At 44.5% G+C, this 23,400-nt stretch overlaps 1 protein-coding gene across 3 annotated transcripts in view; it reads left to right on the top strand.

Moving 5' to 3' along the window:
• The first annotated feature begins 2,866 nt into the window (after positions 1 to 2,866).
• Positions 2,867 to 23,400, top strand: part of JAG2 (jagged canonical Notch ligand 2) — a 68,121-nt gene continuing 47,587 nt past the window's right edge. For all 3 annotated transcript variants that reach the window (XM_084519656.1, XM_084519657.1, XM_084519655.1), the window contains exons 1-2: positions 2,867 to 3,250; positions 3,468 to 3,791. In XM_084519656.1, coding sequence (XP_084375782.1) covers positions 2,882 to 3,250; positions 3,468 to 3,791 — 693 coding nt within the window. In that variant the 5' untranslated portion in view covers positions 2,867 to 2,881. The remainder of the gene's footprint in view (positions 3,251 to 3,467; positions 3,792 to 23,400) is intronic.

Raw genomic sequence — 23,400 nt, 5'->3', positions numbered from 1 at the left:
GCGGGATGCAGGAACTCCACCCTGCCTGGGACCGGCGGCGAGCGCGTCCCTCCCCTGCCAGAGGGACCGATGTTCTCCAGTCGTGTCCCCTGTGCAGGATGAGTAACAGCTGACAGCAGGCTCAAGCCCCCGTTAAAGTCAGGCACTGGTTTCCTCAGCCCTTTCTCCGCTCCTCCCCTGTGCACAGCCCCTAATTCCCACTGGCGACCATCGGCAGGGGTTGCAGGAGAAAGGAGAAGGAGCGGCAGAAGGAGGAGGCGAGGGAAGAGCAGTGGGAGGATATGGATAGTTTTTGAGCTGGATCTCAGTAACCCTTGTTTTGGTGGGGAGGGGGGGAAAGAAAAGAGCCTTGAAATGCATTGACCTGCATGGAGCAGTGGGCAGGAGCCAGGTGGCAGGGGATGCCCCGCTATAGGGGATACCCCGCTACAGGGGACGACTCCCAGCCCCGCTCAGAGCTCACCTCCTGATCTGGCAGCTGGCCTCGTCTACGAGCTCAAAGTTCTCATATTAAGAAATGTTTTTGCTGCATTTCCTTAAAACCATCGCTATCTGTGCATAACTGTAATGAAAAAGCTTTGTATACCTGCCGAAGTACACAGTACTCAAGACATAACGATAACCCCAGCAGAGAGCTAAGGAGTTCAGGCTGAAAATGGGGCTGCAGCAGCAAGGAGGATGAAATGAATGTTTCCCTAAGCAGAAAGAGTGCCTGGAAATCGCTGCACCCTCCTCTCTGCTCCTCTGAAGTCAGGTTCTTGCAAGAAAAAAAATAAATAATAAAAAATGGCACCGCAGTTTTTGAGAACCATAGAATATTTACAAAGGCACAACCAAAGGACAAAAAGACCATGCAGTGTGCTCGAGGTAACAAAGAAATTCTGTGATACAGCAGGTAACCGAGCTTGGCTCCGTAGAGCCTGAGCATATGCTCTAACTCCTGGATCATCTTTCTTCTGTATTACATTTGCTTAGCTTGGTGATAAAAATATGTCTTCCTCCAGAGGCATATTGACCACATAATGCTGAACGCAGATTATGAGGTTTTATGTTTGTTTATGATGATACATGCAAACAAAATACCTGTCTTGCAAAATATTTTGGCTGCCATCCATCGCAAAATAATCATTAGGCAGAAAGCGAGTCTAAGAAACTTCTTCCCTTCAGCCACCAGAAAAAGTAATTAAAACTAAATAGCATTTGCCTGTCCATTTGCAAGCCAGTAAACGGTGCAGCTGGGCATGGTAAGGGCCCAGCAGAGTTTCTGATTAGCAAAACGAAGCAACTTTAACATATCCCATCAAACCAGCACGCTGGCCCTCCCTCAGCTCCCCTTGCCCTCTTCCAAAGGTGGTTATCCCAGAGGTGATCTTAACCATAAAAATGCTTGAAAGCAGTTGTGTTGGCAGGCACAGTTTCAAAGAGAGGACACACAAAATAATTAGAAGCAATGTTTGCTGCTCCACTTCAGAGAGCTCCTGTTTGAGTTCAGGAGGGATAAGAGGGAAAGTAGAGGATGCTTCCCGGAGAGCAAGCGAGGTGAGTAAGGACGGCCGGGGGGTAGGCTCAGGACAGGGGGGTGATAGGAAACTGCAGCAGCTTGTGGCGAGCGGAGACGTGGGTGGGAAAGGAGACGCAGGTCCGTAGGTGGGGAAGCAGGAAAGCAAGGGGAGCGGGGTGGACAAGAGGATTTCGGCGAGCAGCTAGCCAGCTGGCACACACATAGCAGCTGCTGCTGTGTCAGCCTAGGAGAGTAGCTGCAGCTGCACGCTGGCCATGAATAGCAGAGGAGCAGCGTGCCGGCTGGCTGCTGGAGGGACGGGGGGCAGCCGGGGCGCTGAAAAGGCAGGGGGAGGCTCCGTGAAAGGTTTTCCGCGCAGGGGAACATGACAGCCCTTTGATTTCTGAGCTGTTTGTTCTCCGATTGTCCGCCCCAGTGGATGATCGGTGCTAAGGAGTTGGAACAGGGAGAGGGGGGGAGGGAGAGGAACAGAAGAAAAACCCGAGGTCCTAAATGGGGATCTGGGCTTTGATAGCATATCCATAGCATGCAGTTGTCTGGATGTATAGCTTTCATAGTTGTCAGCAGGGATCAAAATCACAGGGTGCTTAAACTAAAGGAGAAATCTCTGCTCGCTTACTCTCCTAGCTGCTCGAGCCACCACTGGAGGAGGAGGAGGACATGATCCCACCACTTGGCCATCTGCTCTGCGTACTGCACATGTCACAGGGGCTCTACAAGTGCTCCTGCACACCCTTTGGGTTTCTACACGAGCGCGGGCACATGCACCCCTCCACAGCTGTGGGTGCAGGCACCACATGTGCTCCTCCATGGCTGTGCCTGCTCCTCCGTGCAGCCACAGGTGCTCCCACCCCATGCACTCCTCCACAGCTGTAGGCAATCCCACCCCGTGAGCTCCTCCACCACAGCACCCCCATGCACCAAGCGCTCCTACACGTGGCTGTGGGCACGCAGCATCCCACGGGTGACCCCGCATCGTGCATACCCCTACATCGTGCTCCCACCCCGATCACCCATTGCACACACCTCCTCGCTGCCTGCGTGTGCACGCTCCCACAGGGCTGGGGGTGCACATACCCTATGCATACCCCCCTATAACTGCATATACCCCACAAGCGACCCCCCCATGACTACACACGCCCCCCGTGGGTGCGCGCACACGCGTGGAGCCCCCGCTGGCGGCGGGGCAGAGCACGGCGCTATAGGGCACAGCGTTATAGGGCACGGCGTTATAGGGAGGGGCGGCTGCCCCCCACCGCCCTTTAAGAGCCGCCCGGGGAGCGGCGCTGGCCCCACCCGCCGGCCGCGGGGCCGGGCCCGTCCCCCTCATTAATATGAAGGCGGCGGCCGCGGCGGCGAATGGGTAATGAAGCTGTCACTCCGGCACCTACTTGTTGGGTGTCCGCGGAGCCGAGGCGCACAGAGGGCGAGCGGAGCAGCGGCGGCAGAAGAAGAAGAAGACGAGGAGGAGGAGGAGGAGGCAGCGGAGCGCTCCGGGCGGCCCCGCCGGCAGCCCATGCCCTGCGCCCCCCGGCGCGCTGCGGGCGGCTCCCCCGCCGCCCATGCCGCGAGCGGCCGCCGGTCCGGGTGCGGGTCCGGCTCCGTGGCCGGTGGGCTCGGCGGGCTCCTCTGAGGCGGCCCCGCGGAGCTGCAGGCATGGGGGGCGCCGGCCGCCGGCCCCCGGCCCCTGCTCTCGGCCTGGCGCTGCTCCTCGCCGCCTGCCTGCAGGTACGGGGGTGCTGGGGAGGGGTGGGGGGGGTGTTTGGGCTCCGCGCCCCCTTCTCGTCCTGCTCCGCGGTGCTGCTCGCAGAGCTGTTGCACCCCCCTTTTTTTTTTTTTTTTTATTCCCTTCCCTTCAGGTGCCCGTCTCCCCCCTCCCTTATTTTTTATTTATTTATTTTTAATTATTATTATTATATTTTTTTTTTTCGGTTTTTATTTTTAGGTGTCCCGCTGCACGGGCTATTTCGAGCTGCAGCTTAACTCGGTGCGGAATGTAAACGGAGAGTTGCTCAACGGGGAGTGCTGCGACGGCGAGAAGAGCCCCCAGAACCAGGGCTGCGCCCGGGACGAGTGCGACACTTACGTGAAGGTCTGCCTCAAGGAATACCAGGCCAAGATCACCCCCGTCGGACCCTGCAACTACGGATTCGGATCTACCCCCGTGCTCGGTGGAAATATTTTTTATTTGAACGGCAACAAGTACTCCCATCAAGGCAGGACCCCCGAGACGGGCAGGATCGTTATCCCCTTCCAGTTCGCGTGGCCGGTAGGTCGCCGCCTCTCCCACCTCTGCTTTAATTATTATTAATTTATTTTTCTATTATTATTATTATTGCTGTGCGGCTCGGGGGCGGCAGGTTGCGGGACGCGCTCCATACCCGAGGCAGAGAGGGTGGGGAGCGGGCACTGCGTGTCCCGCTTGACGGGATCCCCGAGAAAGCGCGGTGGTGGTGGTGGGGGCGGACAGCACGAAAAAATTAATTAAAAATAATACGATAATCATGGTAACGATCCCGGCGGGTCGGAGCGCGGGGCTGCCCCCGGCAGGGGGCGCCGGAGGGCGGCGCAGGTGGGGGCGCGGGGCGCGTGCCGCGGCTCGCGAAGGGCGCGCGAGCGGCCGCCCCTCCCGGGGCAATGCTGGTACTGCTGGCACTGCTGCTGCTGGTACTGCGCGCACTGCTGGCACTGCTGCTGCTGGTGCTGCTGCCACTGCTCGCGGCCGTGCTGCTGGAGCCGCGCCCGCCCCCGCGGCGGCCGTTGGAGCGGGGCTGGGAGGGGCGGGAGGCGCCGCCCCGGGGTGTATGTGTGTGTGTGTGTGGGGGGGGGGACACACAGCGGCTGTCCCCTCAGGGATGGGGGCTGGCAGCCGCCGTACGGAGCGCTGGGGAAGGAGGGGAGGGTGAGAGCCGCCCCCCTCCTCAGCGCTGAGGGGGGTCCCGGTGCGCTCCCCGCCCGCCATTTCCTCACGGGGCTCAGCCCCCTGCGCCCCTATGCGTGGGCATGGCATGGGGGGACCCCTCAGGTCCTGGCTGTGTGCCCCCCTGCCTCAGGGGTGTTTAGGGGCACCCCCCCAGGCTCGTAGCTGCCCCCCGGGGCAGCACAGCTGCTGCCCGTAGCCATTCTGAGCAGGCAGGTGGTGGAGTGCTGAGGTGTGGGTATGGATGGCCAGGTGCCCCAGCTGGGCAGGGAGATAAGTTATCACGGTGATATCAGGGTTATCAGGGTGATTTATGCTGGCCCTGGTACCCACAGGTTGCATTGAGCACCTGGTGGCTAATAAACGGGGTGGCCCGCAGCGGTCTCTGGAGGTGGGCAGGCTGCAGGAGCTTTGTTATCTTGGAAATTGCTGCTAGGAACTGTCCGGGTGGGGAAAATGCTCGCTTGTTTCATTTTGGAAAGGAAACCGCTTCACTACAGACACTTAAAACTTGCTGTGCTACCAGGGACCCTCTGTCCTGATGCTCACACACCTCACATTAACTACACCATGCAGAGGTTGGGGTTTTGCTCAAATTAGGTGGCGAATAAATTTGCACAAACTATTAATTTCTCTGCACAGATGCTCTGTGTTCTCATTGCCAAGTTGGAGTGTTTTCATTGCCTTTGTTTGTCCAGAGGCCTGTTGAAATAAGAAAGGTTGCTGTTAACAGGTATAGTCAATACCATAAAGAAAACAGGGTGTTTGGAACTCTGCTCTTAAGTTATAAGATCAAAGGGAAAATTAAAATTCTTTCTCCTTTGTTGACCGTGTAATATGGGCTTGGTGAAATCATAAACTCCTCTTTTAAGTAGGAGATTTCAGTAACATTAGCACCTCAAACTTTACATGTTATCTGCACGAGGAAGTAGAGGCAGCTGAAGTCACACTTATAATTCGCTGGTTTCTAGCATTGCTACTTGAAACAGGAGGAGAGTTGGATAATCCTTACAGTGCAGGTCCCTAAGCCCAGCCGTCTTTGTTTTTTACTGTGTTGGAATAAGCGCATTCCTACCTTGCAGCTGCCGGATATTGTTGTTCTGTGCTCATCGAGTCCTAAGAAAGGCCTGTTTGACCTCCCTCTTGCAGGTAGATTACCACAGTGTCTCTAGCTTACAATACCATGCCTGCTGTTGTTTCTGGTATTATTGCCCCCAGCGTTTTACAGGAGTTGAAGTCTCTGACTGTTGTTCTGCCGTGTCTTTGCAGCTGTTGCAAACCAGCCTGTAATTTATTTAAACAGTGCCACTGCAGTCTAGTGGGTGGCTGGCTGATTTCTGGAAGGTTTACTGAATACTCTCCCTGCCCACCCTTGATTCTAAAAATAAGCTGTGGAGTAGCTGTACTTTTAAAAGCAGTCCGTGTATCGCACTCTGCAGAGGCACTTAAGGAAAGAAGTCCCTCCTATAGGTTGTAGTTTCTTGAATTGTGGATGTTCAGTCTGATGGGGAATGCAGCATCTTTGTCACAATTGTACATAAGCCATATAGAGTCTACAAGAAGAGGCTTAACAGTAATGTTAGTTTAACAACTTGCTTTTTTTAAGTAGATGGGGTTCCTGGGTTATATTTCAATTACTGGGGCAATTTCCAAATTATCTCTTTGTACCCAAATGAGACAGCAGCATGGATGTAGTCTTTTCATAGAAGTGTGTTCTTCTCTTGTGAAACAAATTAGCTTTGGTGCACAGTAGCCAAAGGACTTAACGTATTTTTTTCTAATACTGAAGAATCCTGCCCCAATGAAAAGCAGCATTAGTATATGTGAACTTCTTATGAAACTCGCCTGAGTGGTAGCTCCTTCACTTAAGGATGCTCATATAGTAATGTGCAAATCACTTGAGGGATGTCTGTTTGATAGGACATTGTCCTAAACTAACCGTATCTGTAATGCATTGGCTATCTTAAATATCTGCTTTTTGCCTTTTTTTTTTTCTATTACACATGGGAAAAATGTAAAGCATTTTACTCTAAAACACAAGGTTTTTTTTTTCTGTAAAGCTGCAGTACCAGAGTTCAGTGACTTCTCCGGTTTGATACAGAGAAGGTTATCCAGCTTATTCCTATTTCCTGTCTCTTTTTAATATCATTAGTCTGATCTCTGATTTGCAAGAGGAGCTTGGGATATTGCCAAAAAGTTCTTAAAATTGCTACCTTGGGATACATCATCCACAGAAATCTGGCAGTGGGAGAGGTTGAGGAACAGCTAGAACAATACAGCTGTCGTCTTCACCCACCTACCTCACATTTTTTTCTTTGCCTCCTGCTGTAAAACTTGCAGCTTAATGTTCTTTTGAGATTGTTAACAAACAAATGATGCAATTAAAGTGTGTGTAATTTTAAAAGAAAGAAGACAGAAGGGTTCAAATAGCTTTGAAAAATAAATTCAGATCGCTTACACAGCTTAGGTTCATTATAAAGCATTTTTTTATGGCAAGAAATTCAGACACCATTTATTTGGACACTGCACCTTCAAGTGCTTCCTTTTGACCAAATTAGAAACACCTAACATAGCAGTAGTTATCAGTTACAGGATATTACCAAAATTTAAATTTTGGCTAAATAAATGAGATTAGACAGCTCCTGAAGACGATGTTTTAAAGCTGTAGGCATTGTGTTAGGTGCATTATGTGGAACCATTTTTAATACATCTTTTCAAGATGGCATGAAATGGAGTTTTGTGTGTGTGTGTGTGTTTTTTTTTCTCCACCCTGTTCGTTCCCTCAGGGAATTCACAGCTTTTCCTGCACCATAAATACTGGTATGGCATTCATTACTTCAGTTAATTAGTCATATAGAAGAATTGTTCTGACTAGTCGTGGATGTTGAAATCATGTACAACAATATGCATAATTATCTCCCCTCAGCCCCCCTGTTCTTGCTAGTCTGGTGTGACTGACAGTCAGTGCACAAGTACTCTGTTCTCTGTCTGAACTCCACAGGTGAACTTCAGAGTTCAGGGACTTGCAGATAAGTATCTGGAAAAAAAACAGCAGTTTTATTTCTTCTTGACGCTCAACAGATGCTTAGTTAAGACCCTTTACCTATCTGAGGAAGGGGTACTGGAGGTTCAGGGGGTCCTCACAACTTGCTCTAGTAACTCTGCCTTCCCTACTGGAATTTAGGCAGTTCATTTTTTGTTTTTGTAAGTGCTGATATTAATTTTTTCCTACTTAGAGTGTGATTATTAACACTTAGCTGTACATTTCTAAAGCACTGTTAACTTTCAGGTAGTTAAAAATACACGAAAGTGTTTAAATTTAATATCCAGTCTGCATGGATTTCATCCACATGCAGTCCACATGTGAGTCTCATCCAAATGCTTGGAAGTGTTCAGTCTTGAGCTGAAACATAAACTGGAGTACGAGCCATTGAATATGTAAAGCTGCTGAAAGGATAACTTGGCTGCAGCAGTAAATGTTGGATTTCTTAGAAAGCAACCGTTCCCCCTCCCCTGCCAAAACCCAAGCAAGAATATTTGACCTTGCAGCTTTTATTGCTTAATGGGTCCAGTGCTCTGTTTGGCATTTTTAGATGGTGTCTACTTGAGTATGATCTTCTGCATCAAGTACTGTCATTCCTAATTTGAAAACTTGTGTATATTTTGGAAGTAGTGAGGCCCTGGGAGGCATTTAGCCTTGAAGCATGTTATCTAGATCCTTGATGCCTGCAGGGAGCTAGGTAGTCTGACTGTAGGAAATGTGCTTGTATGTTTCTGTTTGGCTGGTAGTGTTACACTTGGTCTACCTTCTGTCTTAACAGAGACATCACTACCCAAGATCAGGATCTTGAGGCTTCGTAATGAAAACATCCTGGATTAGGTTACTCCATGCTCCCTGGTAGGGTAGATGTGCACTCTGTCGCCTTGAATGATGACCCATCGTGACAGATGTGCTCAAATTAGGCGGGTTAAAATTAGACCATTTGCAATTCAGAAAGGTACTTAGATGAAGTTGCACCAAAGAAACGTAACACACTTCATGAAAATGATCAGCATTTCACAAATATAGTATCAAGTGATACTCAGCAGCCTTTGCCTCTAAATAATTGCTCTTTGCTCTGTTGAAACTTTTTTTTTTTTTTAATAAGCACATGCAAGCACAGTCCCAAGCAAGAATTGAGGGCAGGGAATAAAAGTGAGAGCATCACCTTGTGCCAAAATGTAAAATCCATCTGGTATAATGATGTGGGATGCAAGTGCATTATAACTCCTCATTAACAGAGGAAGTCAGCATGGAAAAATAATGTAGTAGAAAGCTATATGTATTGACGAATTACATGAATTATTAATGTCTTATTTGCCAGTAGCCTAGCTCTTTTCCTAAATGGAAGTCTGTGCTGATAGCACAAATTTATTTTTTTTTTTATATCTACCCCCCTTTTTTTTTCCCTCCCTGAACTTGCTGCTTGGTTACTCACTGCCAGATTGGCTTGTCGATAGGTTCTGGGACTGCTGTAGTAACTGGCGTGGCAAACTGTTCCTTGTGCTAACAGAAGCACCTGCAGTGCTTGTATGTGCGAAGCCATTACCTGCCTTGTGTGACCCAGGGACAAATAATGCTGTGGATCAGAAAATGCAGACTTTCTGAATCCATATTTATTTCCTCAGTCTTGAAGCAGGTCAGGGAATCATATGCTTTCAGCTGCTCAGTACTGTATTTGACTTAAGCTTTTTTGGTTGGAAATAAAAGTATAATGAGGGGATGATTTATTATATAACAATATGCCTTCAGGTTTGGGCTATGCCAATGCAAAGAGTAGCTTGCAGGTTTTGCAGTGCTCTGTCTTAAATGAAGATATAATTGGGCGGTGTTTTAGAGACTGGCTGTAGCAATGCTGAGTAGTGACAACTCCAGTTGACTTCAATAGCAGCTGCAGGTGTCACCTCTAAAAAAGAATCAGTGCCTTAATGGTGAGCACTTCAGAACCGCTCTTTGAAAAAGGGATTTATTATTGGCGTGCTGCGTGTGCCAGCAACTATTTGCAGCTTGCCCAGAATAGAAAGCCTAAAGACTTAAGTTTCATGTAACTATAGAAAATCTGTCTTCTACTTTTAAGCAGAAATGTTCTTTGCACTCTTAATCTTTCATGCATTGATGTTACTGAATCTAGAATTTCTTATGTCTTTGAAATAAATGTGCCCTGGAGGGTGATATTCTGGTAACTGCTTAAGCCTGTATGCCTTAAAGTTCTGGTTTTTTTTTTTTTTGAATGTCACAGAGATGGCCAGATAGAAAAAAGAACACTTCTATTTATACCCATTGAAAGCTTCCTTAGATAAACACTTGCTTATTTATAAGGAACACTGAGGCTGAATTCAAAACTTGCAGACAAATAACCTTCCCTCCCAGACGCTGAGAGCTGTGCTTAGACACCTCTTGTCAGCTCTCTGATCTTCATTCCGGAAGGTGCTCTGACCAGCCTCTGGGTGAAACGCTGCTCTCCCCAGCACACGGCCCATGTGGGCATTACAGCTTCCACTGAAAATGGAATAGGTGTTAAAGGAGTCAGGATTACCCCTTGCTAGAGGATGCGAGGTGGAGAAGAGGGTGAGGTAGAAATGGTGTGTGTTTCATTCACCACAACATGATGGGGGCTTTGTAGCTCTGGCTTTGGGCTGTTTGAAGATGTTCCAACTCCTGTTTTCTCAAAAAAAAAAAAAAAAAAAAAAAAGACTATATGAAAGGTCTGCTATAGACACGAGTATTTGTAGCTGTAGTCTTCAGTGATCTGGTTTGTCTTTAACATAAGTGGCTGGGGGTGAAACTGTAGTTAGTGTGTTTATATCGGACTTGTGATATTGGGCCTATTTGAGCTGCAGCCCCATCATATTGTAGACTTTCTGAGAGATCCAGTGAAGTTCAAGGAAATCTGTTGGTTTAGGTGTCGAGAAGCATTGTTTTGTAAAAACCTAACTTCTGGGTCTGATGCTACTGCCTGTATTCCCTGCACGAGTCCAGCTCAATTTGAGATAATGCTGCTAGAGTTCAGTGGCTGCCAGCACAGCAGCAGTGAAAAATTAAGCTTCTGTCAAACCGTAAATGTGAAACACCTACATTTTCTGGATGTAAAAAGTGCCAAAAATGGTTTAGTGCATTTTTAATCTGTTAGTTATTAATGACTTGCCTCAAAGTCTTTCTTGAATGGGAGGGATTGTGTTAAAGACAGATGTAAAGTGGATGAGTTGTCTCACTTGGTGGTGTCCCTGAAGGCTGGTGGCTCTCTGGCCCCTCTTTTTGAGCAACACCACAGTCGCTGCGTAGGTGAGATGAATGCAACTCACCCTCTCTGTGTAGTCTGACTCCTTCACTTGTTTTTCCTCTATGTGATGGTTTGTGCGAGTGTGGGCTCTGAAATACATGCAATGAACATACTTTAGAAACTATTAAGTTCATAAAGCAGCTATAATCACATCATGCACTTAGTCATCTGCAGAAGGTTTAGATTACTCTGTGCCCAGAAGCTTCCCTCCCTTCTCTTCTGAAAACAAGGCTGATGTTTTGTCAACTCTGTGTGGGTCCTATTTGTGTTGCTTTCTGTGGTTCAGGGCTGCTTGGCCTAGAGAGGAGGCTGAGAAGGGCAGGGTGTGCTGCTCTCCTGCTAGCACATCGATTTTCTGTCCTGTGGGCCACTCTGCTTCCAGCTGCTAGTAATCCTCTGAGCTGGAAGAAGCTTGTGAAAAGTGCTTTGAAAGGAGAGGAGCTAGCCCAAAGAGTGAGGAATAAGGGTATACTGACACTGCTTCTGGCCTCTTCATGTTTATCCAGATACTCAAAGGTGGTTGCTGTGGCTCCTGGCAGTAACGCTGCCATTCTCTTCCTCTGCAGCACTCTGATACGCCTTTGTTGGGCTTCATGCCAGAAAGCTGCTCCGGCTCTGGGTCAGTAGGTATCTAAACTTGGTCAGCCTTTGGCTGGAGGTGATCATCAGCAGTGCTGTCATGTTGGTGGCTCTTGTACGGTGTGTTTTGCTGTCATGCGAGTGGCGGGTTGCCGTGTAATCTGAGCACCCCATCACCCTCCCTTGCTGTCCCCAAGGCTGGGGAGTGAACCTGTGTGGATGACTAGGTCCATCTGTGCTAGCTGTGTTGGGCACCTGCTGAACTTCCACCAGTATGGTGCACTGGAGCCACTGCCTTCCTCTGCTGTACACCCAGTGAGAGCTGAAGGAACACATGTGGCTGTAGGGTTTACAGTGGCTCCCTGGTGCATCACCTTGAGCCAGGGAGGAGTGGCTCTTACTGGATCAGTCATGGATGCTTGGTGCCTTTGCTTACTATCTAAGGAAAAATTGTATATAAAACTTTACAAGTAATCTTGAGTGGAAACTATAGTATGTGTGTGGATAAGGAAGAACAATGAAGCTGGTCCAGGACTGAACAGTTAAGTTACTCTTATTTTCCTAGTTATTCAGATTCCTTTGGCTCTGGTAGCTAGAGTTCTGTTCAGTGATGTTTGGAGAAATCCTTTGTATGCAGCACAATAGATGCATTTCTGCGTCTCCAAAGACTTAAATACCACCTCTCTCTGAGAGATAAATGCTCACTATTTACCTGAAATGTGTCTACTGCTGCTTTAGATATTAAACTCTTCTCTTGTAATTATATTCGGGGAATGGTTTATCATTATAAAACACTGCTTGGTAGTTGAGCTACAGCTTGTGCTCATTTACTAAACTTTATCTCCAAGGTGATTTTTGAGAACTGTAGTTAGCTATTACTGCGTATAGAGAGGATGAAAATTGATGATGTATTTTATCGATTGCTGTTTTGGATACTAAGTTAAAAAGCATATTTTAAATTAAGATTTCCTGGTAACTCTCAACTGAAAAACATAGCGTGGATTTTATCTGTAGTTCAAATCACTGTGTGCTCCTCAGCAGTAGTTAAAATGCTATATTAGATGGAAGGGGCATGGCATTTGAAGGCTAAATGACAATCTTAGTCTTACTTGATTAGAGCTTGCAGAGGTTGCTAAGGAACAGCCTAATAGTCCTTGAGTAACCAATTATATGCCCCTTGGACAGATGCACAGGTGCTCGTTCTCTGAAGTTTTTTTAAATCTGAGATAAGACTGGAGTATTAGTACATAAACTGCAATCTGTTTACATCCTGCTTCGGGCTTGAAAGTCCTGATTGTATATATCTTGTTCCCAGCAGGATGTCTTCTGATGTTTTTTGTTCAGTACATTATTATTTGATTATTACTACACTTAAATGCTTCTTGCAGTGCTGCTTCTACTTCCAGATGGTCCACTAGTTCTCTAGTCTGTGTGCTTTCTAGTACTCTGAACATACCAGCTTAAGTAAAGAAGCATCTAAAGTTAAAATTGGATAAACTTAACATTTCCAGGTTTTCGATGAGTAGGCAGTATTAATATTGATGCAGTATCATACAATTAGTAGAAAATGCTAGCTTTTGGTACTCCTGAAGCAGTACATGCAAATTGTAATGAAATACTGAATGAGCTGGCTGTTAACTTAAAACACAAAGTGTAATCATTTTGGTCTTTTTTTTCTGAGTATGTGTAATTCTGTTTATAATTCTGTAAAGTTGAAATGTCTTATCTTAAAACAGCCTACATTTTAAAAGTTAAAAGTCCTAGCTGCTAGCTGGAGAACTTAAATTCTAATTACAGAGCTTGTTGATGCTTGGAAGGCTTGACTGGCATGTGCTTTAGGCAGGCAGTAAGTTAAATACATAAGAAGCTTAATTATTGATGTATTCTAATAAAGACTGAAGTAGAAGTTAACAGTGTGCAATTTTGGGTACCATTTGCTGTTCTTTCCAGTGGCTAAAGACAATTTGAATAGTACCGTTTTGGTAACCTGTGCTACTGCTTTAGAGATTTCAGTGGCAGTTCCTTGCTACTGCACCTTGCACAAAGACTTTGTTGTTGTGGTGGTTTTGATAGTTCTAATTTTTTATGTTTAAAAACAACGTGATTTTCCTTATCATATGTCATGGAGTTTACTGTAACTGGCTGCATGCAATCAGCAAAGTCTCCAAATCAGACCATGTTCACTTGGACTGCTAAGACCAAGCATAGCCATCTACAAGCCTCTGCTAATGACTCTTGTTCTACACAACAAGAAGTGGATAGCATCTCTTCTGTTTACAAGTTGTTGTTTAAACCATATATTTACATATAGGCCCAAAGTGTTGTAGTGTTGTATTTAAGACCTTTGAACTGAATATTGTTTCCCTGGTTGATCCACAGAGACCAGCAATTTCTCTTTCGCTTCACCACTTTCTAATAAGTAGAGAAACTGTAATGTTCAGACTTGCATGCTGAATGTTGGCTTTCAGTGACTTAGTGCTCCTCAGGTGTGTTCTGATGTCACCACAGCTTAATGACAAACTTCAGGGTTGTGTAGCTTTTAGTTACTTAACATCTCCTCTTGCTTTCCAAGATAAAAGGTAAAATGGTTGCTCAAATGTAGCTGGTGGCAGCTCTTAAGAGGTAATTCCCAGAATTCAAATACCTCTTTTTCCTAAGTACACAGCACTTAGGAAAAAGTACACAGGACTTACATAGCTGTGGACTGTTGGAATATTACTGTCACCAGGCTTTAAGAGAAGAACATGATGGTGAATATCAGTAGCTGTTCATATCTGCTCCCAGATTGCTGCAACTGGAAGGTAAATAAAATAAGCTTTAACTGGCAGGAGACTGTCTGACTTGTGGCAGCCTGCTATCAGCGATAGTATGTATGTCCCCAAGACCTTGGGATGGACTTTCAAGACATGGAAGTCTGCAAAACTTTGGCTTGCCAAGGGATTTGGACAGAATGGCAGAGGAACTGGTGACAAGTGAAACTGCTGAAGAAACTGAGAATTATTCATTTGTATGCATTCTTGAGTTAGGAATCCTGGTTTGGACTAGCAAAATAAACTTAATATTATATTTAAATAGTTCTTTTAATTTTGATTGTCTTTATGTTGCCTTGTTCTTTTCTCTGTGGATATTCATCCTTACGAAGAAAGCTGTAACATTGCTACCCCAGAGAAGTAACTAGGGGTCAACAATGAAATGAATTTGAGGACTTGCTGAGATGATCTCCCTTTCATAGCTTCCAGATCTCTGTTGGAGAGGAGAAGGAAAAAAATGGGGAAGCACTCTTAATTAACAAGTGCCTGCTTTCATGAGTTCCATGTGCTCAAAGCTCTCCTTCCAAAGGACTGCCAATTTGTGTTTTTGGTGATCTGTAATAACAAAGCTATATCAAATCTACTCCACTATACCTTAACTTGAAAAATATGATAAGATATTGGAGTTCTGGTGCTTTTTTGTTAGTGGGGTTGATGGACTTCAGGATGCTATATATTCAAATAAGTACCTTGAATTGTAGACTTACTATACTGTTGTATGCTCTATCTATTTGCTGCTGTAAGCAGATGGTTTTTAATAGTATCTAAATACAGCATAGTGTGGTTGGTGCCGAGAGTGTGATTAAGATTTACTGTAGCTACAAAATAGTGTTCATAAGATTCAGTGCTGCTACTGGAATGTGAACCAAGTGTTTGTTTCAGGAACATGTTTATAAACTAGACACTAGTGTTCCTGTGCATGCGTAACTACATGTGCGTGTCTGAGTGAAGAATCCCTGTTTAATCCTTCCTTCAAATCCTGTGGGTTGATCTCTGAAAGAATTTGTGCCCTCTTGTAGTGGGAACTCTTACTTGTCTGGTCAGACTACTTTCATATGGAGAACAGTGGGATATGGATAGAGCTTTGGTTATGTATGCAGTGTCCTGGTGCAAATAATTGAGAAGGATGTAAGGCAAGGTGAGCAGCTACCTATGGTGTTGAAATCAAGGTGTTTCATGTTCTCAGCCAGCTTTCTTAGCATGCATAGAAATTCAAATTTGAGCTGGTGTTCAGTTTGAGGCTGAAATGAAGGAAAGCACAAGCATGTTACGCCGTCTGCCACAATTCCTGAAACTGTCAGTGAGGAACTCTACAATCAAATGGGAGTTCAAAGTGACCTGATATATTGCTATGTCAGCTACACAATAAGACCTGGATGTTTCTTCCTTTCAGTGAAGAGGCCTATGGCTAGATCTGAACTCAGAGCAAATACTGTTGGAGGACAATCATGCATCTTGTTTGGAGTTGTATGAATGCTTGGTCAGTCACTTGTTGCCATCACTGGGGGCCAGCTAAGCCTTTGTCCATGTGTCTTTCAAACGTGGCTGGTACTGCACAGCTAGCTCTAGAATTAATAGGATTTGGTTGGGTAAGATTGGTAGGAGTTGAAGAGAACTTTTTTTTTTTAAAAAAAAAAAAAAAAAAAATGGTGCCCTAATCTCTGTGCTCCCTTAGGAACGGAGCAGAGGTTGAGCATGGGCCTCTCCTCTTCCTAGGGCAAGACATCCTGTCTCATTAGCTTGAATTGGTTTTGTGGGCACTTGCCTTTTCATAAATGAAGAAGACTGCAGTGCTACCAGCAGCTAATGTTATTTAAAAGGGTTAAGATTAAAATACTCTTTATTCCTAGGAACTTTGCATACATAGAACTTGGGGGCATATCTATCTTTCCTGTATTTGCCTACCTTCTTAGTATGTGTATTTGCAATACAAAAGAGTGCATGCAGGTGTTCTGTGTTTAGAACAATAATTAAAGTATGTTATTACATAGTTAGTTTAATTCCCTCTTGACTTCAAGTTGAAATTGTAATGATGTATGGCTTGAAGTGCCCAGAGGACACTAATATCCATGCCACATGGAGTGCAGAGGGGAGGGGAAGAGCAGTATTAATTACTAGTTCATCTCTTGAATTCTAAATATTAGCATAAAACAAGGCTTGCACCAGCCATTAATGGGTCTTCATAGTTGATGCATACACTTCAAAAGAGACAATCTAGGTACGTTTTCATTAATGCAACAAGAAAGTGTACATATAATGGGGCTTAATTTATCTTGGACTTCTTCCAGAACTTTAAGGAAGGAGTAGGTCATGGATACTTGGTTAATATCAAGTTTGCCACCTTCAAAGGTGGTAGTGAGGCTGAAAGCCTCAACTTAAATCTAATAAAATGCTGTTAAGAGGATACCTGACTGCAGTGTGTTGTGTTTGCGCACGTCTCTTTCTAAAAGGCTTTTTTCTCCATTCTCTAATTTCATCAATACTTCCTTCTGTTCTTTGCTATTAGATTAACTCAGTGAATTTCTGGAAACTCCCAGTGCTGGCTTTGGCTGTGGTACAGAGGGCTATATCTTAATAGCTGTGACGTTTGAAAGTATTTAAGAAATAGTTTTTACATAAAAGGCAAATGTATATTGGAACATAGTCCTGTGACCCTATTTCTAAAACAGTGTTTTCTGCCAAGTCAAAGACTTATTTTTTTTGTCCACTAAATTCAGGTACTAGTGGAGAAACATTTGCTGTGAAACATTCTCTTTGGTGTATAATTTCTGATTTAAACTGTTTCTAATCTCAATTGAAAATAAACACCTTGTGTTCTCCTTAAGTAGGATGGAAGGGAAGGCTATGGCTTGAGGTTCTAGCAGGTTTGCTGGGTTGATTCCCAGTGGAGTACGTTTCATTTTCCTTGTGTTTTTTTTCCTGCTCTCTAGAGCATCACAAAGACATGAAATCTGGGGAGTTTACACTGGGCTCTCTTGTTTGAGAGGCAGGTGCCAATGCAAATTGTGCACATATATTGGTTGACTTTTAATCAGATTCCCCAAAGGTTAAGTGTGTTAAGTAAATTAACTGGCAGAAGGCAGTAGTAAGGGTGGCTAATGCCTCTGCTGAGCCCTGGTATGCAGTTACTGGTTGCATTAGCTCCTTCGTGCCCTGTGCTCATCATTGTTTCAACAGATCATCAGGATTAAAGCTAAACAACAGTGGGATGGTTTTAATACTACATTGTTTTGAGGAGAATTTTACTTTGTACATGTGCTTCTTGGTAGTGTAGATTGTGCTTCCACAGCTGCTATTCACAAGCAAAGCTTTGCAGTGCTATGGCATCTGCAGAAGAGAGAACAATTGGGAGAAATTGTCTCTTTTTGAGACTTGTTTTTTCCCATCCCCGAAGCTTTTTGTTGGACACAAGTCCACTCTTCAGTGGGTCTTAGGATCACCTCTTTGGAGGTGATAATAGATGAAAGCAAAAAATCTGTTAAGCTTTTGTTGCAGATTGGAAAGCATGTGGTGGGGTGGGCTTCCTTCATGTGGAAGAAAAGCAGTTTTACTGAGCTACTGAATGGTGTTGAGTTCTGGAAGTCTCTGGAGACTTTCTGTGGGTACTGATCAAAATATTGTTGTTCAGGGTATTTTTTCATTACTGGGCAGTGTGCAAAGGTTTAAATCAAATTGTGAAATAAGATCTCTACAGGTAAGGCTCTGACAGGCCTGGGATGCCCTAATTCCTACTTCCCCACCCTCTGTTCTGCTTGACTTATGTGTTTCCTCAGGTCACTGAAAATTTTCTTACTTTTGGCTCAAGTTATGGCTCTGAAGTCCCAGCCTTGGACTGAGCTTACAGTGACTGATGCTGCTGGGGCAGGTCCAGAGGGCCTTGCAGATGCATCAGAGGGAACCACCTCGTTAGGGAAACTTCTGCAGCAGGTCTCTGACTTTTTTTTCCTTTCCAGCTTTAAAGTTCTAATTGTTTTCTCTAGTTAGCTGGTATTTCTAGACTGTCACAGGTGCTTTTGCCTTCACAGCTCTCTTGCCAGTCACACGAACTTAATCTTCACCCTTTCTTCTGTGCCCCTACCTCAAATACAGGTGTTGGTTCTGACGGCAGTGTTATTGCTTAGAGTGGTTGTTGAGAGACTGGTAGGCCCAGCTTGTAATGTAGGTGGCACTTGCTGCTTCAGTCACTGTGGAGTTAGTGACTAGAAATGGCACAAGCCTTCGCCTGTGTTACATGGAAACCAGGAGGGAATTGTTTCTGACCGGTGCAAATACAATACTTGAAGTTTGAAGATTGATTGCCTAATTATCGAAGGTATGCTTCTGCGTGAAGGTTTTTGTGTTTCTCACTGTGGCCTTCCCCCAGAAATATCCTGGGTCTTCCATAGTTAAAACAGGGTTTTTATCCTATATGTTGACAGTTTTATGTCAAAAACTGCTATGAAGTCAGTAAGCTTAGTATTTCACTTGACACTTGTCAATTGTCAGCTAGTTAATAAGTGCTTGTTTCGTTTGTGCATTTCTTTTACCTTGTGTTGGATGATAGTATGTTCTGCTTTGTACCACCCAGGCTGCACTTAATTGTTCTTAAAAGACTATCTAGATTACTTTTTTCCCCAGGAAAAGTTTTCCAGATATTGCTATCTCCCTGTTAGTAGCTGTAGCTCAGCGCATCATTTTTTCTGAGTAGCATTTCAGTGTATGTTGCAACATGTCATACAGCTTGTTACGGATGTGCTGTGTACATGGTTTGACTTCTGGAATAGTCCTAATTTGATGTGGCATTTCAGTATTGCAGAAAGGAGAATCTTAATTAGATTTTTTAATTACTACCTCTCAGATGTTATAGCTTTCAAAGAGGAGTTTTGAGGTGTAATTGTAAATCTAATTCAGAACTGTTTTCTGTTTTTTTCCTGTCATTTTTTCCTCAACTATTCCTTCGTCATGATTTTGATTACCTTAGGATAGACACTGACTTAGGCAGGCCTGCACAATTTTACATTGTAAAGGCTTCTTTAATAGTCTCTTGCTTTAATGTCAGCCATCAGAAAAAGTGGAATACTTGTTTTGGAACAACACATCTACTGGTTGAAACTAGATTTCAGGGAATGTAAGCAAATACTTTTGTAAGATAAGGACAGTGCAAAGATAGATAAAATTTTCTTTAAATTCTATTAAGCCTTTTTTTTTTTTTTTTTTCAAACAGGAATCGTTGACTAGTTGTGACTGGTCTCTCTGAAGTGCTTGTGGCAGTTTCTCCTTGGACCCACAAAGCTTTCACCTGCTTCATCCCTAGGCAACCTATGTAACATTGCCAGGCTTTGCATGAAGTGCCATCTTGTCTCACTTCTCTGTTCCTGAGCATGGCTTATGTTAGCTTAACTGGACCTGCAGGTCTTGTCTCGTCATTGACAAGAAAATGGACAGTCTATTGCTAAACAAATCCTGGGCCTTTTGTAGCAGAAGTCTACAGAGCTACATACTTCAGTCCTCTTTTCTTCCAGGCTGAGGAGTTCTGACTAACACTGTCATTGCTTGCATGGGAGTTACTGATCATTCACCTAAGATTAAATTGTTTTTTCTATGCTTTTTCTATGTTACTCTTGATGCATTTAGTTTTATAAACAAATACAAAGGCTTATATACAGGAGGTGTCTAGAGGTGACACAGGCAGAAGGCACTTGCAGTGAGATAGAAGTGTTTCAGCAAAACCAATCAGTGGGATTGGATTGGCATTAAAAATTAATATGCATTTTTTTCTGGAAAACCTTGGCAATAGCAAGGTATTGCAGGACCATTTGTGCTTGAGTCGTTAAGTATTCGCTGATTTATTTTTGCTTAATTCTGAAACTATAAGGGAAATAAATAGTTTGGAAGCTAATCATGTGGCATTTGTTCAAATTTAAGTGACTGCAAATGACTGCTTAGATTTCAGAGGTGGAACTTAATCTCTGCTGTACTCCAGGAGACTTGTATATGATGGATTCAGGGAATGAAGGATGGACTAGGGTGGGCATGAATAACAGATAGCAACTCCTGTCCATGCTTTTTATAGCTTCTATTCTGCAAGACTAGCATTACTGCTACGCATGCAATGGTGAAAGGCACTGGTTTAGAATAGGAATGGGCTCTTCTAGAACCTCTGCAGTGTCCTGTGAAGGTAAGAGTAGTAGCTAGCAGCTTTTCTTCATGCAAATCTTTGCAGGACTACTGGCTGGACAGATCTCCTGCAGCTTTTCTAAATAAGAAGCTAGTGACTTGCTTCTGGCACTGTAAAAACGAGGTGCATGCTTCCTACTTAGTGGAGGAGAAGGATGCTCTGTCTGCAGCAGTTCTCTGGTGGAGGGTGCAATGGAAGTTCAGGGTTTAAGTTCAGTACTAAGGTGATGGGAACAAATACTGTGTCTGAGACTTGTCACAAAGTTAAATCAGCTGAGATGTTCTTTGAGTTTCTGCCAAAGGTACTAAGTTACCAGAACCTTGTAGGTTTTTCTGGTAGTTTTTCTGCACAGATGAACAATTTGCTGTCCTGTGATATATCAAGACTGTCTCTGAGGTTGTGTTCTGCCACTGCAGCAGGATCCAAGTACCTCCAAACCTTCACTTGAAGATTTTCCTATAGACGTATCATCTGGTAATGTACATCATGATCTGGTAGTTTGATATACTTGGGAGAGAAGCACGCTATTCTTCTGTTTCACAAAGCCCTGCGTGCTGCCAAATAGATGTTATAATATCCCTTTGAGTTCCTCCTTGAAGTTGTTTATATCTTTGCATTCATATAGATGCATACAGCTGGTTGGTGGTAAGATTCTTCCACCCAGTTGCTGGGTAATTTTCTTCAGCTGAAGGTGGTGAGTCCCTACCTGGGTGTTAAGTATTAACTCTGAGACCATTTCTAACTTACTCACCTGTTGTTGTTTTTATTTGTGCTCCTTTTCCAATGAAATGTCTTAATAGTCTAGACATCTTGATTTCTCCCTGCCACCCCCATATGCGCACACACACGTGTACACACCCCTCCAGTTTTGACTGTGCTGGTTTGGGGGAGGAGAGGAATGAGGTGTTTAAGCACATGTAGGTGGAGATGTCAGGCTGTTAACCATGGCAGAAAATACACCCCCTCTCACCCTTCCCCACCTCCCCACATTTTGAAGACTTCCTAAAGACTGTGAGGTGGGGCAACCCATAAACTGCTCCCCTCAAAGAGCAGTCAGGCTCCAAAGCTTGTAAACATCATTCTGCTTTTGTGACTTGGCCAAGAGGAGTATAACTTCAGTAATTGCTCTCAAATAGGAGGCTTAAAGTTGCTCAACTGCTTCTGTTCTGTGCTGCCCATGTTTGCAGTACTCCAGCCCAGCCTTCCACGCAACGCTCCTGACAAAATGGGATTGTTTGGCCCTGGTTTCCAAAGGGAAGGCTTTTGTTTAGGACTCACCATGCCAATGGTACTTCTCAAATGAAAAATGAGGGCTTATAGGAGGGGTGCTTTTATAATTTTACATGCTGGAATAGCTTTTGCTTGCAGCAGACAAGTTCTTGCATGCAAGCAGGGCTGAAATTTCCTTGAAGTTTTGAAAAGCAGCCCCTTCTGCCTTCCCTCTCCCTCCCCTCAGAAACACAACCTGGGTGAGTGAGGAACACCTGCTCCTTCTGTAGAGGTCTTCATAATGTCAAGATCAACCTGCATTCTTGTTCTGTCTGTCTGCCCTTAAACCTGTGGCAGAGATATCAGCCTTGGACCTTCACTGAAGCGTTCTTCACTTCTTCCTTCCTCTGCAGCTCTGGCTTGTGCATGAGGAAGTTGTAAAGACTTGCAGAGCTCCTGGGGAAGGAAATGGAACATGTGTGCCTTTAAGTCAGCTTTTTCCAGGCAAGCAGGCTGCCTGGAGGAGGGGGACAGGCTCTTGAAAGAGCAGGGAGAAAAAGAAGAAGAAAAAAATCCCTGGACCTCTATTTGCCTTGTTTTTCTAGGAGTTAAGAAAAGAATCTGAGAGTTGGCTGTGCTGATTGACGTTAGGGACTTGGTTGCAAGAGATATGGGTGATGACTTAACCAATGGTCTAACTTTTTTAACTTCTGGAGTGAGTAGAGATATGAGGTTGTTGCTTGATCTATTTTTGCATTAAATCTGTTAAGTTGTTTGTTCTTGAGTGAGGCTTGAACGGAAAAGGCCCTGACTGGTGATGAGATCCTGTGTTCACAGTGTAGTACTCAGCAGAATGGGATGGTAGTGTGGGCCCTGGGTTTGTTTAGGAGCTGTGCTTTTTTCTAATCTGTAGCAGCTTTCTGGCTTCTTCTGGGGTTTTTGCCTATCTGTAGAAACTCCAGTCAACATGCACCTATTAGAAAATTTCAGGTGAAATTGAGGAATCATTCTTAGAATAAATATTTTAATACACAATAGCTTCTTGTAAAAATCAATGCAGAAAATGACAAATACTCATTTTCAGCTCAACCATAACATTTTCTAAGCATTTTGTGAGTTTTGGGGAGGTTTTGTGTTGTAGAATATAAATTCTGTACCCAACTGAAAGTGCAGTCAGGAGGTTGGTCATCCTACCTGGGATTAAAAATCTGACAAGGCTGTTTTTCCAAAAACACCTTTTGAGTGTTGATTTGCAGAAGTCAAGGTAATAGTAATAGTTCATGAAAAGACACTGCCAAACCAATATTACAGGTCTTGTCCCCCCCCCTCCCAGAGAGGAGGTCGTTGGGATAGTAACGGGAGTGTTTTGTTTAGTGTAAGCAGTGGAATAATGCTTTGAAGTTGTTTTTTGTCAACACTGGTCCTAGGAAAAACACCACTGAAGCAGCATTGCCAAGATGGTTAAACAGGCTTAAGTTGTATCTTTCCCAACAGGTTAGCATATCTGTTTAGGTATCTCCTGTGAAACGGTTCTTCTGCTAAGCTGTGATTTTTCTGCAGAACTGTGCTGATGTTCTTCTCTGAGCAGTAGCCTTTAGTATGTTGTGGTTTCTGGTAAGCACAAATGCTGTATTGCCTTTAATTAAAGGAGGTGAACTGCTTTCAGTGCAGTATGTGCTCTCCCCTCGCCTTCCCCACCCCCCTCCAATCTGTGCCATGGCCACTTCTAAAGTATTAGCAAAATATTTAGAAGATACTAGTTGAAATGAACAAATACTACTTCTTATAAATTTTTTTCATATGTAAGAACAGACTGGAATGTGCATGTCCTGTTAGTGAGGTGTTAGTCATAAGCTTCAAGTCTGAGTAGTGTGCAAGTCACA

Source organism: Aythya ferina (genome assembly GCF_964211825.1).
Source record: "Aythya ferina genome assembly, chromosome: 5".
NCBI classification, from domain to species: domain Eukaryota; kingdom Metazoa; phylum Chordata; class Aves; order Anseriformes; family Anatidae; genus Aythya; species Aythya ferina.
This window is presented reverse-complemented; position numbering and strand designations above follow the sequence as displayed.